This window comes from Mustela nigripes, chromosome 5, assembly GCF_022355385.1.
Source record: "Mustela nigripes isolate SB6536 chromosome 5, MUSNIG.SB6536, whole genome shotgun sequence".
Taxonomy (NCBI): Eukaryota; Metazoa; Chordata; class Mammalia; order Carnivora; family Mustelidae; genus Mustela; species Mustela nigripes.
The window spans coordinates 73,158,525-73,175,135 of record NC_081561.1 but is presented as its reverse complement, the minus strand read 5'-3'; the positions used below and the strand labels follow the sequence as shown (position 1 = coordinate 73,175,135).

The 16,611-nt window shown below is 33.6% G+C and overlaps 1 protein-coding gene across 1 annotated transcript in view; it reads left to right on the top strand.

Annotated features, from left to right (window-relative positions):
- Window positions 1–16,611, top strand: part of TRDN (triadin) — a 294,196-nt gene that overhangs the window by 58,348 nt on the left and 219,237 nt on the right. The window contains exons 7-9 of the mRNA XM_059401567.1: window positions 1,160–1,213; window positions 5,079–5,129; window positions 12,312–12,482. Of these exons, the coding sequence (XP_059257550.1) occupies window positions 1,160–1,213; window positions 5,079–5,129; window positions 12,312–12,482 (276 nt within the window). The remainder of the gene's footprint in view (window positions 1–1,159; window positions 1,214–5,078; window positions 5,130–12,311; window positions 12,483–16,611) is intronic.

The following is a 16,611-nucleotide window of genomic DNA, read 5'->3' as shown; positions in this document are numbered from 1 at the left end:
ACATAATAATATCATTATATTATATTTCTAATATAATGATATAATATAATAATATAGAAAGAAAGGCATTCTACTCCAAATTTTGAAATAGTCTCTTTCCCTTTTACCTTCCTGTCCCCTTACTAGATTAATTTCTTTTCACCTTAACATCCTTAAACATCATTTCTACCAAAGGACATTCCCCAAATACACAGACTAGCGTAAGTCTCTGAATGTCACCCTGAATATTTTCTTCATGGCAATTATACCAACTGCAATTAACTACCTTTGCCGTTGTTTGTCTAACTTCTCTTATTCCTCAGCTTGTTGACATCACAATGACAAGGATAGACTCTCTCTTGACTAACAATCTTTATCACATAGCAGGTGCTTTCTATATTTTTGTGTAAATAAATTACTGGTGGAGAATGTAATATTGGATTAAAAAAAGATGTGGAAGAGAAATACTGAAAGGTAGATTGAAAGAGATTGACAAATGAACAAAAGTGGAAAACAGAAGATGAATCCTGGATGACTACCATGTTTCTAGCCTGACAACTGGAAATTCTATTAATGAGAGTTATGGCTTAATTGTGGAGAAAGCTTTTGACTTAATGAATTTATATTAATGAATTGGATCATAACTCATAGTAAATTAAATTTCGTTTCCTTTAAAAAGATTTGGTGTCATTCTCATCTCATCCCAGTATATTTTCAAAAATTGTTAGTGTGGAATATTTCTGTAGCAGAGTAACATGTAAAATTTACGTTGATTATACTTTGCATCAGATTCAGAAAATTATCTCTCTGTATTTCTGTTTTTATATTTTGATGTTCCTCCAGTGTTGAGCTGGGCTCCTTTGGCATACAGCATGATAAATTTTTAAAGCTTTCTACTGCATGGTATTGAAATTAAAGGTTTGGGGAAGTTAAGGTTTATTCTTACCTTTGCAATTAGACCTGCTTTTGGTACAACTTTGTGCTTGGATATGAAATGAAAGTAGAAATAAAAAATTTATAATTAACTTAATATTTAAACATCTAACTATGTAAAAAGTCACTCCAGTTAAAAAAGATTTTCAAAAGCAGCAGATAAGTTTTTGACATCAAAATTGCCATGAAAACATTTCATTATTTATTCTCTTTATTTAAGTGAAAAGTATTGTTTGTTTCTTTCCAGTTGCATACCGAGAAAAAGAAAAAGTAAAAGAAAAAGAAAAATCTGAAAAAAAAGGTATGGAGTTATTCTTACTCTGTTCTTACACATTGGCCCCTCCCCCTTTGAACTCCTCTTTACATCCTATCTTTCAAAATTATATTATGGTATATTCCTAAGAATTGAACCTATTAAGTAATTTCTAGGTTGAAGTGAATAAAATACATGAGACTCAAACTCTGCTACCAAGTTACTCTCTAGAAATATATCTGTTTCTTCCCTGGCAGTTGTGAGACTGTCTTAGTCAACAATGAGGATAATATTTCACAAAGTATTTATCCACTTGATAGGTAAGAAAATATACTTTTTTATTTTAATTTGCATTCTTTGATTACCTATAGGACTGGGATTTTAACAAAATTAATTTGTATGTATTTGTTTAGAATCTGCAATGCAGATTCCTTGTTTAACACATACAGAGACGCTGTGAAAAGTTTCCCTCTGCCTTGTTGCCAGCCTCCCAGATCCCCTTCCATTCTACCCACACATACACACAACAAACCACTTGGATGATTTTAACGTGCATCTTTCAGAGCCTCAATAGGCATTTATGAGATAATATAGGTTACTGTTTCTCCCTGGTTTTTTACGCAAAATTTAATGTGTCCTATAGTTTGGCTTTTATAATTCAATAATATAACTTAGGGATCTTTCCATATAGAAAACAGATATTTTCCTAATTTTTTAAGAGATTTTATTTATTTATTTGACAGAGAGATCACAAGGAGGCAGAGAGGCAGGCAGAGAGAGAGGGGGAAGAAGTAGGCCCCCTGCTGAGCAGAGAGCCGGATGCAGGGCTTTATTCCAAGACCCTGAGATCATGACCTGAGCCAAAGGCAGAGGCTTAACCCACTGAGCCATGCAGGAGCCCCTAGAGATTCTATTTCCAAATAGGACTGCATTCATAGATACTGGGGTTACGACTTCCACATGTCTAAGAGACACAACTCAACCTATGACGCCAAATCCAGTATTTGTGACACTGCTGGGGTCTCCCCCACCAAGGCCAATACCCCAGAGAAGCCCAGAAGTGGGGGCTGGGAAGGAGGGGGCTCATCCTATTAAAAATAGGTTTGTCTCTTAGCAGTTGGAATGATTGCTCTTTCACCAGCTCCTTCACGGAATGGTTTTATTTTCATGATGATGACCTGAGCCGAAGGCAGAGGCACCCACTGAGCCACCCGGGTGCCCCTATTTTCCCAATTAAAAAAAAAAAAACACAAAAAACTTTATGGTATTTAAATGGAGATATTTTCTTCCATTATATCTTTAAACCACTTATTATTTGTATATTGAAGGATTTAAATATGATTTTTAGTGATGTATATTTCTTTTTTTTAAATATTTTTATTTATTTTATTTGATAGACAGAGGGAGATCACAAGTAGGCAGAGAGGCAGGCAGAGGGGGAAGCAGGCTCCCCGCTGAGCAGAGAGCCCGATGCGGGACTCGATCCCAGGACCCTGAGATCATGACCTGAGTTGAAGGCAGAGGCTTAAACCACTGAGCCACCCAGGCGCCCCTAGTGATGTATATTTCTTATGTAACTGTTCACACTCATCACCCATTTCTCCTGATAATACTTGTGCAGGTCATTTGCATATATTTTCCTAGTCTGTCACTTTTTCAGATATTTTTCTCAGGTTTTGTAGTTAAAGTTAGGGTTTCTGTTTGTGTGTATAGATATGTGTACATGCCTATATGTGTGTATGCATGTGTGTGTTTGTGTTTAGATTCTTGAATTTTTAAGTGGCTAGATATGTTGTTTTTTTTTCTTTTGGTGTTTCTGCTTTTGAGTCTTCATTTGAAGATTAATTAAATAATTACTAATATTTCCTCAAGTTTTTAAAATTAGTTTCATATTTCACATTTAATTTTAATTCATCAAAAATCCATCTCAGTGTATATTGTGAAATAGGACTCTAATATTTTGCTTTTGTTTTAGTAATGTAGGTTATTTGTGCTAGGTTTTGGCTGATTTATATATCCACAATATGCCTAGCCTGCTGAGTTATCTTCTACAAAACATTCCACTTAGCTGGAATATTTTGTAATATTTTAGGAATCAGATCAGTTGAAACACTTTTCAATCTTCCTTAGTCTATACACATATTTAACATTTTGAATTAAATAATTATAGCTTTATTAATGTTTACTAAGTAATAATATCCATGAATTTCAATATAGCCACAATCTGTTTTAGAAACTGGTGTCCATTTCCCTTCTGCTACTAAATTATGCAGAATTATTGGCATTAGGTTCTACGTACTCTGACTAAATGAAATAATTCGATATTTCTCACGATTTTTTTCAACTTTCACAGTGGCTTAATATTTTTTGTTAAAAAGTGGTTGAGAATTCTTTGCCCCTAAATTATAAATGTTAAGGGAAATTTTCAAATTGGAAAGCAGAACAAAATGCTTCATTTTAAGTGTCTTTGATTTGTTATATATCAAAAGAGTTTGCTTTTTATAAAGTTCTTATACTGTGGCCCCATGACCTTGTGTGAATTGTGCCTTTCTTAGCTTGGCATAGTGCTCCTTCAGCTATCATTGTCATAGCTATCACCCATAACCCCAAATGGTAGTGGAGAAGGCAGGGGGGTTGAGAGGCTGATACTGTGGTGGGCGGGGGAGGGTGAAAGGGGTGAAGGGGTGGGTAGCAGTGCACCAGCCCTTTCCTTAGCCCTGCAATTGCCACCGTCACTTGGCTTTCAAAAGAGGATTGTGCTTTAGACTTTCTGCGAGGTTTGCCTTAAATCTCCAAGATTCTGGGAAACTATTCATCAACTGTATGTTAAAAGAATAGTTTTTTAACTACACATATAGGCACAATTTTTTCTTTTATAATACAAGTAAACCTGATGGACATTAGTGTTTTTATTATATAGTTGCAGAAATGCAAGTAATTGGGACTCCAATTTTTTACTCTAAGAATTTGGCTCTTTCCTTAACTCCATTGTCTAATTAAATATCTTGTTTTTTCATTTAATTTTCTATAATTTCTTTAATTCTCATTATTCTCCAATAAATAATACATTAATGTTGAAAAATGTATGGTGGTTGGTTTGGTAAACTACCAGACCACACACAGTTTAATATATTTGAACAATGGCTAATCTGCACATACTTCTGTATGTCTCAGGGTTCCTTTGCTTAATAGAAGTTAGTGAAATAAATTCACGTTGATTTATTATTTTATTACATAAGGATGAGAAGGTATAATGTTTCAGGTATCATGTTAAATACTATTCAATTAAGAAGCTGCACTTGATCAGTAATCATTTGTGATTACATTATACTTTATTGGTCGTTCTCTATCAAAGTTGCTATTTCTTAGGGATTATTTGGAAAAACTTTTATTAGAGTGAAGGACATTTGGTAAAGTAGCGACCACAGATGCTAAGCATTTATCAATGCAGAAGACAGTCCCTTATAGTAAGAAATTATTCTTCCCCAAATGTCAGTTATGTCCTTGTTGAGAAACACTGTTCTGAACCAAAGCTTTAATTCTGATTTAAATATTTATTTTAATTAATCATAGAGTGTTTCTTCCTGATAAAATAACATCTTTTGACAAATTATTTTAAATTTGTTCTCTCTGTCTTTCCTAAAAACTTTATCTATTTAAAATAATAACTTTAAAAAGGAGAGTGAAACTAGCTTTCAAAATGCTTTCTAAATCTTCATGCCAAGTCTTTTGAATCGGGCTTTATACAGTTATTATTACATTGGTATCTTTTTATTTCTACATAAGGCTTATTAATGTCATCTACTTCAAAATAGTTCATGATTCTGGTGGCTATCAAAATTGAGGTAAAAAGAAAGCTTGATCTTGACATCTATTAAAATTATGTACTAATATATAAAATTTTCTGTTTAAGCAACTCACAAGGAAAAAATTGAGAAAAAAGAAAAAACAGAAACAAAGAAAGGTAAATTTTCCCTTTATTCTTTCCTCCTTCCCTTCTTTCTTTCTTCCCTCTCTCCTTCCCTCTGTTCGTTCTTTCTTTCCTTCTCCTTCCTTCTTCCTCCCTCCCTCTCTCTCTCTTTCTGTCTTTCTCCTTCCTTCCTTCCTTCCTTCCTTCCTTCCTTCCTTCCTTCCTCTCCTCTCTCTCTCTCTCTTTCTTCTTCCCCTTCCTTCCTCCCTCCCTCCCTCTCTTCTTTGCTTGCTTCATACCCAACATGGAACCTAATGCAGGGCTCAAACTCAAAACATTGAGATCAAGACCTCAGCTGAGATTAAATTGGACACTTAACCCAATGAGACAACCAAGAGCCACCCACCCTTTATTATTTCTATAACTAAATTCTTTTCATTGAAAAGATTACAGTTTGGATTTCAGAGAGCTGGATAATTACAAGCATACAGCATTTCCTTTACATAAAAATTAATTTTGTCTTACATTTAAATTTGCTATTTTAGGGTACCTAGGTGGCTCAGTTGGTTAGGTGTCTGCCTTTGGCTCAGGTCATGATCTCAGGGTCCTGGGATGGAACCCCACATCAGATTCCCTGCTCAGTAGGGAGTCTGCTTCTCCCTCTACCCTGCCTATCTGCTTGAAATCTCTCTGTCTCACACTCACTCTCTCTCTCTTTCTCTCTCAAATAAATAAATAATCTTTCAAAAAATAAATAAGTAATAAAATTTAATATTTTAAAGATAATAAAACTGAATACTTAATGGGGACTCTGAAAATGTGAGAGGAAGATGAAAGTCTTTTCTGCACATGTTGGGAAGAATTTGGAACCCCAAGACCTTTACCCCTTGCTGTCATCCCCATAGATACATTATATTATATGGCAAAGAGCACTTTGCGAAAGTAATTAAGGTTGATCTAACATACGGAGATTATCCTGGATTATCCACGAAGATTCAATGTAATCTTATGAAACTTTAAAGCATAGAGATATGACACAAGAGAAAGATTTGAAGTTTGAGAAGGATTTGCCCTCCATTGCTAGCTTGATAATTGAGGGGAGCATGTAGACAGCATGAGAAGAATTTTGTCAACATGTTGAATAAATTGAATCTTCCCAAGAACTTCCAGTAAAAGATGCAACCCTGTTGGCAATTTGATTTTAGCCTTGTGAACCTTAAGCAGAAAACTTAGTTGAGCCATATTATGCCAAGACTTTTGTATTTTGGAAACTGGGAGATATTAAATGGATATTGGTTAAGCATCTAAGTTTGTGGTAATTTACTACTATAGAGATAGGAGACTAGCACATTATAATTGGTTTACAGCTTTTGACCAGTAGTACACTTTGAATTAATTTTAGAAGATTCAAATTCAAGATTTAATTTTAAGAAGAAAGGTTAATGCATATATCTTGACTGATATTGATATTTTAAGCCATTGAAGATCAAAAGTATCTTAACAATATGCCTTCCCAAATAAATTAGAATATCAATGTAATTTTATATATTTTGGAGTATTACATAAATATTAAATTATAAATTTAGTATTCTAAATTTATTTGACAATTGTTTGATGCTAAAAAAATGGATTCTAATTGATAGTTTTCAATCTCATTTTCTAAATTTAAATTTCCTCTTCCTATTTTAAAATACAGGTTTTATGTGACTGGTATATTTAGTAATCTCAATTCAGTATTTTCAAGGGACTAATCATCCAAATAAAGATTGGAATCTACTTTCCTAATTCAATGTGTTTATCTACCCAATGCAAAATTAAATATTTGAGAAAGATACATTTTTTACTAAATTTTTTTCATGAGATTACTAAATTTTATTTTATTAAGATAGATGGATTATAAGCTAAAACTTTGCTTCCTAGAAGGTAGCATGAATTTAGTCTTAAGATGAAATTTATAACTAAGTTTATTTTAGTTATAAAATAATTTAAAAAGAGATTTATTTTGTTCTATTTGGTTCTCTTCGGTTTGACAGATTTGAAAAAAAATAAATTCATATATATATGAAACCTTAAAGCTAGTAGGGACATTAGAGATCATCTCACCTAATTACCTAACTTAACAGATGAAGAAACCAACCTTCAGGTAGAAAAACAATTTGCCCAGATTATATAACTAGTATGTAATTAAACCAAGATAAAACCCCAAATGAACTGAGTATTAGTCTAGTATTCTTTCAAAAAATAGAGGTTTTCAAGCATCAATTATTCCTTCAACAGATATCTATTTAATACTGTACTAGTTATTTACTACTGTGAAAAAAATTACCACAAATTTAGAAACTGAAGTCAATTCACATTTATTATGTCAGCTTCATGGGTCAAAAATCTGGGCATGGCTTAGCTCAGTCCTCTGCTTCACAATGTCTCATAAGGTCATCTTCAAAGTATTAGACAAAGACACAGTCCCATCTGCAAGCTCAACTAGAGAAGGATAATTTCTAAAGTATTTATATGATTGTTGGCAAGATTCAGTTCTTCAATACCTATTGAATCAGGGCCTCAATTCTTTCTGATTGGTAGCTGGAAGTCATTCTCTGTTCCTTGCCCCATGAGTCTCACTAATATGTAGCAGGTTTCATCAAACTTAGCAGGAGAGCGAATCAGCTAGTAAGGCAAGAATAATCTTATGTAGACTAATCATGGAAGTCACATATTACTTCAGATATATATACAAATGCATAGGCCAGCCCATATTCAAGGGGAGAGGATTGCACAAGCATATGAGTACTCAAAAGTGGAGATCACAGACAGGCCATCTTGAGGCCAGCCTGGCCTGCTGCAAATCACAAATATTTTCTTTACATACTTATATTCTTATGAGGGAGATAGATGTGGCAGCACATATATGTATAAATTGTGTGTGTGTATACACACACAAATATAAATTTCCTTTTTATTTTATGTATGTATATATACATTATGTTAGGAGTATAGGAAGTACATAGGAAATTCTCTTTGCATAATGGGAAATTTTTGGGAAAACAGAATAAGATTGAAAAGGTATTGGTTATAATACGTGATAATTAAATTAGAAACAAAATAACCTATTGTATTTGAGAGGTATGACCAGAGTTAAAGTAAAATCTCCTTCTGAAGACTTTGATTGTCAGAGACAGTCCTGTGGAACCCAGCACATTTCATATTCTATTTCAAGCACAGCCTGTCCAAGAGTGGCAACTCTCTGAACCACCTCAGGACTTCCTTCCTGGTGCATGTGTAGAACCTCATATTCATTGTGAAGATTAGCCTATTCCTATAGTTCATTAAAAATAACAAAGACAGGGAAGAAGTATAAGAGGAGATGATGTCATGAGAAGCAAGTGGGGTAAGCCAGGTCCAGGCTGTCGAACTGGTTGAAAAATTATGATCTCCAGATATGTGCGTATTGGATAGTAGGGGAGGTTACTATTTGTTGATCACTTTCAGAAGACTGTTGTTCTCACTAGTTTGTGTATATTTATATCTCCCCTCATATGTCTTAAAATACATCATCCTTGGAGATTAATATGAATAATATTATGCAATTTAGTGTAATGGGGAAATGGGTTAGTCATTTTGGTTCTTCTACTGCTTCTACTTCTGCCTTATTAGTGGCACTATGTTTGGGAAAAGGTTTTTCATTCCTAGATTTCTCATCTATAAAATGGGTATAATATAGTAATCCCTGCTATACATCAAACCCTAAGTTCTAGGAAAACTCCAAAGAGCTATAGGAATACAGGATATGAGGATTAATTTTTTAAAGATTTTATTTATTTATTTGGCAGACAGAGATCACAAGTAGGCAGAGAGGCAGGCAGAGAGAGAGAGGAGGAAGCAGACTCACTGCGGAGCAGAGAGCCCGATGTGGGGCTTGATCCCAGGACCCTGGGACCATGACCCGAGCCGAAGGCAGAGGGTTTAACCCGCTGAGCCACCCAGTTGCCCCAGGATATGAGGATTTAGTTTTTAGAAATCCTATGGACTTATTCTGCAGTGTCCAAATTCTTCTGTTCACATTATTTTTGCTTATCTTCACGGTTACCTTAAAGGAAGAAATAGTGACAGTGGTAAATTTTGTTTTAATGAGAAAAACTAAGGAACAGGCAAATGAAGCAGTTGGCAGTAACATTATGAATAAGAATTGAAATTTGTTATATCCTAAATCCAAAAATGAACAGTATATTAGTATGTTTATTGGATAATATGATTTCCCAACTCTGGCATTAGACATTTTGATTCTGGTGTAGTCACTAATGGGTAAGACTCATTCCCAAGTGAATTAAATATATTGATGCCTTTCTTTTGATTAAACCATTTTATTTTTTATTTGACAAAAATCATAAATTAAATACCTTCCTAAATAGAACTGGATGATTTGAACATAGTGGAATAGTACTTTTTGCTTTTTCATTCCTTAGTGAGCTCCTTAATCCAAATGTTACTTATATTCTTAAAAAAGAAAAGAAAAGAAAAAAGAAACAACAGCAGTAAAAATATTTTGGCATAAAATTTAAGAACATCTATCCAGTTTGATAAAAATGAATAGCAGTTAAGTGTTGCTTTAGTATCATGGTATTTACCTCATTATATCCACATCATTGTTGAGTTCTTACCCATTTTAATGTGAGGCAAAGTTATTTGTTTCAAATATGAATCTTACTGACAAATGTCTAAAATAGGTAAGGAAAATTTTGTTATTTTTATACTTAAAATCACTAATAAAAATTTGTTTTAAATGTGGTCAACTTGAAGAAAATTATCTTTGCTCATTTATAAATTATTATGGCTTTAAAGGTAGATCTGAATTTCATGTATTGTTAATTCCATGCTGTGAAGTTAAGGTTAAATCAAGTGCTGCCTACAAGTGAATAGGTGTCATTTAATGTAACAAAAATTACAATTTCACACACAAGAAGTATAAACAAAAAAAAGTTGGTAAATCTTTCAAGTTTTGTCAAGTTCACTTTAAATACTTATCTACATATTCACACTTTACTGTTACATGTGTACTATATGTACAGTGAAACATGTTCTGTTCTCTCTTTTTGATCAAAAGTACTAATTCAGTAAACATGTATTTTGTGTTTTCCATGAAAAAAAACATTATGTTAGACATTATGATGCTACAAAAATGAACAAATCATTCCCATCCTCAAGTTGCTCTCTCTGGTAGGGAAAAGAGATGTGTGAACAATCATTTGTAATACAAGGTATATAACAAGGAAAAGCAGGTATGCCTTAAAATAAGTTGAGGTAAATTGAAGCTGAGGTGAAAGAATGATTAATTCCAATGACCTTGCACTTTGTTGCACAGGCACTGATAGCCAAAAAATTCATATATGTGGAAAACATAGAAAATTTAAAGAAAGAAACCCGACAATAATTGACATGTAGAAAATACAGGAGATATTAAAGAAAGAGAAAATAGTCTAGTGGAGGAAGAAACTTTTGGAAAGATGCTATGATTGGAGAGATAGGACAAAAACCAGGTCTTGCAGGGTTTTAAATGCGATCCTAACCTTTTTTTACCCTGCTCATCTTCAGAGCTCCAGCAACTGGCTCTGACCCCATGCCATGCTAAGCTCTCTGAAAGAGTTCATTAGGTGAACATAGATGAATTGTGTGAGTCTGGGGTGTTGGCGTCTCAGGGGGAACTTCCTCTGTAGCCAGAAACCAATAAATATTTGGTATGAGGTTCTGGAATAATGTTGATTTAAAGTCATTTTCAGAGAGCTGATGGTTTCAGTTGCAGAAATCTATGAATCTGCTGTAGGAAAGAGCAGCAGCCTGCAGAGGAGATTTAAAAATGGTTTAAAGGAAGTAGAAGAAAATCCCCAATTGAATATAGTTATGGAAGCCCCAGAGACATTGGGAATTTGGAAAACAGTGCATAGAATAATCTTCCTCTTTGAAGATTCTCAAAAGGCTTTAGTGTTGAGAAAATTCATAGTGAAAAAAACTGATTTTAGTGTTTCCGAATTTATTTGATCATAGGAATATCCGCATACTTCTAACATAGTAGCATCATCTTCCTGTGAAGTTTTTGAGGCACAGTCTTTAGGAAGTTTGGTCCATTGAATAAAATTCAGTATGGCAGATGGTGTTGGTTTTGTAAGCATCAGGAATTATCATTTTCATTCTTCTCTTCATGAGACCTCACGGTATTATCTTATATTAGTCTCAAATTATTGCTTAGTGTACTAAAGTCAAGAAAATTGACTATAATATTTTCATCAAATTTTTCAACTGAGTGAAAACAAAACGTGACAAATGACATGAGAGAGTCCATATTGCAGCAGACTTACTGTGGTGTCTAGTGATTATGTGTGGTTCCATAGAATAAATAATGTCTAACATGCAGCATCTATATAAACAATTTCCCACAAACGTGTACTATATTATTATTGCTTTTTGTAAAATAATTGAAAGACTCACAAACTGATTAGTTCACATTTCTAGTTCCTTCCTCCCAAATGAATAGAATATCAAATGAGGAATATGTGTGTGTAGAATATATAGGCATATATGTTGTAACTAACACATATTTTCTAATTTAAAACCCTTTCTGTTTACTAGGATATATTAAAGTCATTAGAATTATTATTTCTGACTTAAGATAACAGGATCTAACATCTCAATTTCTGCTCTCTTTCCATCTCCTTTAAAGTCAAGTCATTAGAGCCTGAGTGTTTCTGATGTATCCTTTAATAGATTTTATTGTTTCATTTCTCTTAGTCACTACCAGTGCGAGTAATTTCACATTTATACTCTCAAGAGTTATTTTTAAAACATACTCTGTTCAGTTTCTTGAATGACTTTTAAGATATTTTTAAAATATTTTAAAATTTATTTATTTTTTAATTTATGGAACAAAGTGATTATATCCTTTTAAAAAGGCTTCTTGGTATGGGTATTGCCTTTCACTGAACAGGCCTGTATATACATCCCCTGTGTATTTTAAATGGCTTCTTACTGATATGCTAAGCAGGTAGATACCTAAAAGGTAATGTTTTCATGTACAAATTAAGAAAGTGTCCAACTTGCAAGTGAGCTACCTTTTTAAAGTACTCTAACATGTCACTTCATAGACAATATAAAATATTTTTTCCCTCTTTGTTCTTAGCAACCAATGAAAGATGAAATGCTGTATTGTTAAATAAGCAAAAATAATCCAACTTGTTTTTAACTGTACAGAAGAGAGGAAAGCCAAGGCTGAAGAGAAGATTAAAAAGGAAGTGAAAGGTGGGAAACAAGAGAAAGTGAAGCCAACAGCTACAAAAGTCAAAGAAGTACACAAAACTCCACCTAAGCCCAAAGAGAAGGAGGGGAAAGAGACTGCAGCCGTGTCCAAGCATGAACAGAAAGGTAAACATTCAGAGGTGGCCAGAGGTGCTAAGAGAACACTGGGCAAGAAGCAGATACAGTGAAATTAAAAACTCAGAAAGACTGAGATCAGACTCAAATGGGAATAAAAAGACTTGTATAAGTAAATATAGTCAATATACCTGAAAGAAAATCCAATAAGTGGGAATTAAAGTTCATTTATGGGAAGGCTAAAATGTGTTCACCTATCTAAGGATGTATTTTGAAGCATTTTTAAAAGAGGATTTGACTTAATTATCTGAAGTTATTTGGAGGTTGAGGATGAATGTTAAATTCTTGAGACACGGGATTTCTATTAAGAGGTAGAAAAGCAACTTTATGTTTCTTACTCTTTGGAGAAGAGCAGTCCAAGAATAATGACAACAATTTTCAGGGAGGTTTTTAAGGGGTCTATGTTCAAATCATATAGAATAAGTATCATAAAAAGTACCCATACATTCCTGTATCCCTGCAAAAGCACATAGCTTAGAATATATGTTGAATTATTAAATTCAGTTAATTTAATGAGCAGGAAGTTATAGGACAAAGAACTCCCAAGTTTTTTGCTAGCTTCCCCTGACTGAATTAATGACTTCAGAAATCTCCATATCTGACCCTGTGCAGCTCTTCATAAGAGTGATGTCAGCCTTACATCCCTACTTCACAGATCTAGAGCATTTAAATGGAGGTGAAGTATAAACCTGAAGTTCTTTGTGGAAAGTTGCTGTGGAAACATAAAACATGGAGTTTTCAGAGGGCAGCCGAGGGCTTGTCCCACATTTCTTTCCCTTTTGGAATCTGTTTTTCCTGAAGTCCATTCCCGGCGGGTGTTATGCTGCTACACAGTCCTAAGGCTTCCTGTATAGGATCTACTCTGGAGGGGCTATTCCTACAAATGTTTCTTAGGGGTGTTGCAGAATCAAACTTTCCTTTATTCTGGTAGTTTTGAATAGTCATATTTGAGGATTAAAGGAATCGTTTCTATGAGATTTTCATTAACAATTTTGAAAACTTTATTACAGAGTAAGGTATTTGAACAGTGTAACTGAAAATAATTTTCACCATTATAAGACACAAGATATGAAATTTGCACTCCACACTTTTTTTTCTTTTAGATTCCACGTACAAGAGAGGTAATGTGGTATTTGCCGTCCCAATCCTCTCTTGTATTTTGGCTTTGAGTCACTTTTTTCCTTGAATTTGCAAGTAATATTTATAAATTTTGATTTATTTGACAAAAGACACATATTTTTTGAAAGTGTATTTTTTTTATAAACATATATTTTTATCCCCAGGGGTACAGGTCTGTGAATCACCAGGTTTACACACTTCACAGCACTCACCAAAGCACATACCCTCCCCAATGTCCATAATCCCACCCCCTTCTCCCAAACCCCCTCCCCCCAGCAACCCTCAGTTTGTTTTGTGAGATTAAGAGTCACTTATGGTTTGTCTCCCTCCCAATCCCATCTTGTTTTGAAAGTGTATTTTTAAAAGGGAAAGAAAGAAGAAAAAAACCTTATGTGACTCTTCTTTTTGTGACCCACAAAATTTTGAAATAAATGAAAATCACCTAAATTTAAAAATCTGTGGATCATTAAAAAAACAGTGGGATTAAAACTTTGGAGCCCTAAACCATTCTTTAATCTAAAGAATAATTATATTGCCTTGAGAGAATTAGAAGTATTGGTTATTATTTTATATAATACATAATATATATAATATCACTCTTAAAACTATATGTTATTTGTGATAATAAGGGTAGAAAACAAAGCTATAGTAAGTAAAGAAAAAATATTTTGAATGGACTACTTTACTGTGATAGAAAAAGAAAAATTAATCTTCTGACTCATAGATATATCTATTTAAAATGATTATCAAGGTCCTAAAATACTTTGCATTTCAGATTTCTCTTTAAAAATGAAAAGAATCACATGAAACCAGCTGAAATGTACCAAGTATATTTTTATTTTTTATCCATAAATACAGTATATAAAAAAATTCATTCCACTTATATACGGGAGTATCAAAATACTTATCTAGCAACTACGAGCATGAATAAACTTTTTGATGTCCATTTTTTTTTTGTGTGTGTGGGGGGGCACATTTCATTGATGAAGACACATCACTGGAACATTTAAAATAATGTTTATTTTCTAGGTCACATAGATTGTATTTCATTTGTATCAGTAATCAGAATTATTAAAGATAGCATTCTATTACCATTTTCATTTTCAATCTACAGTTTTTATTTCCACATAAAAGCTATTTATCTCACTTAATGTTAAAAGGACATTCAAATATCACTTCAAGTTAGAAACAAAAGCATAAATGTGATTTTATCAGCTAAGTAAATGCATTCCCTAAAATAAGGCTTCCTATTAAGACAGCTACCATCAATTAAATAATTGTATTATTAGGTAAATAATCAAAACTTTACTTCCAGTTCCTGGTCAGACACATAAACATATTTCTTTTTAATTTAAGCAAAGATTCAAGAACATTTATTTAGAAAAAAACGAATCACATTACGGTTTCCACTAAACATGATAAACAAAGATTGCATGTTTTTAAAATAATCTATTTGTGAGTTGGCTCTGATTTTGAGACTCTTGTATTGATGATTTAGTAAAATAGTTGAGTAAGTTCTCCTTTGGGTAAGGGATTATTTATTTGCTTAGCTTAAGTTAGTCTTAATCAATTTGAGTCCTTTTCAGATAGATTTCTAAATAGTTCTTTGTAAATAAATAGGACCTACAGGTCTTTCACTGGAAACAGATTTTTGCATGAAGCACACATACTTACTGGCAATTTTAAAATTATAAAGTATACATGAAAATATATTCACATGTAATTACTCTTAATATTATGTATTTTTAAATGATACATTTCCATGTAAAGTGCTTGGAATCAGATGCGTAGGTATGCACATGCCTACCATAAACTTATAACCACACTTATATACCACATAATCTAGTTTTTATGGACCAATCTTAATCTACTGCAAGTTGGGCAAGAAAGATTGACATGATCAGGAATTGCTCTCTGATTATCTATAGTCTGTGGCAAATCTATGGGCAAGGAAAAAAAAAACAAAACAACCAAACCTCCCCACTGCTATGCTCATTCTTTCTTTTCTTTCCCCTCCGCTACCTCCTCCTATTCTTTTTTCTCCTCTTCCTCTTTTGCCTTCTCCTCCTCCTCCTTCATCTTCTTCTTTTCAATCACTATTTCAAAATTTTGATAGGCAGAGGGAATATAGCGAATATGAATTTACCATAGAGCAGAAGACCACACATGTCCCATGCTCATATGAGGGTTTTTTGTTTGTTTAACAATTTCCCTTCTGTTGACGTTCTGCACCCAAAATGCATGTTCTCTCAGCTGCCACTCCACAAGGAACACGGGCAGGGCAGCAGCTGAATGACACCCATCAGGCCTCTGTGAGGAGGAGAGAAGTGGTCAGCATGTGTTATTCTTAAACAATGTTCATTTGGGGAAAAAATTAAGAAGTGGTGACCAAATATGAAATTATATGAATGATTATCACAAAACTATGAAAGTTAGCATAATAGAACAGTTCATGTTTATTTAAGAAAAATTTTCCTAGTTTAATGCTTGAGTTGCATTTTTATTTTTATTTATTCATTCATTCATATATTTATTTATTTATTTTTAAAGATTTTATTTATTTATTTGACAGACAGATCACACGCAGGCAGAGAGGCAGAAAGAGAGAGAAAGAGGAGGAAGCAGGCTCCCCGCTGAGCAGAGAGCCTGATGTGGGGCTCAATCCCAGGACCCTGGGATCATGACTTGAGCCGAAGGAAGAGGCTTTAACCCATTGAGCCACCCAGGTGCCCCTAGAGTTGCATTTTTAAAGAAGCATTTCTATGAAAGCAATCTTCCAAATCAAGAAGGCTTGGTTTTGCTTTATCCTTAGGTGAAGCAGACACATTGGGGGCCGCTCAACATATACTTGCCTCGAATTCTTACATGTTGTTAAGGCCAACACTCAGGACAGATGGAAATTCGCATCCTGGCTTAAAATATTTGAAAATTTTCTTTTTTTTTAAATTTTTTATTTTTTATAAACATATATTTTTATCCCCAGGGGTACAGGTGTGTGAAT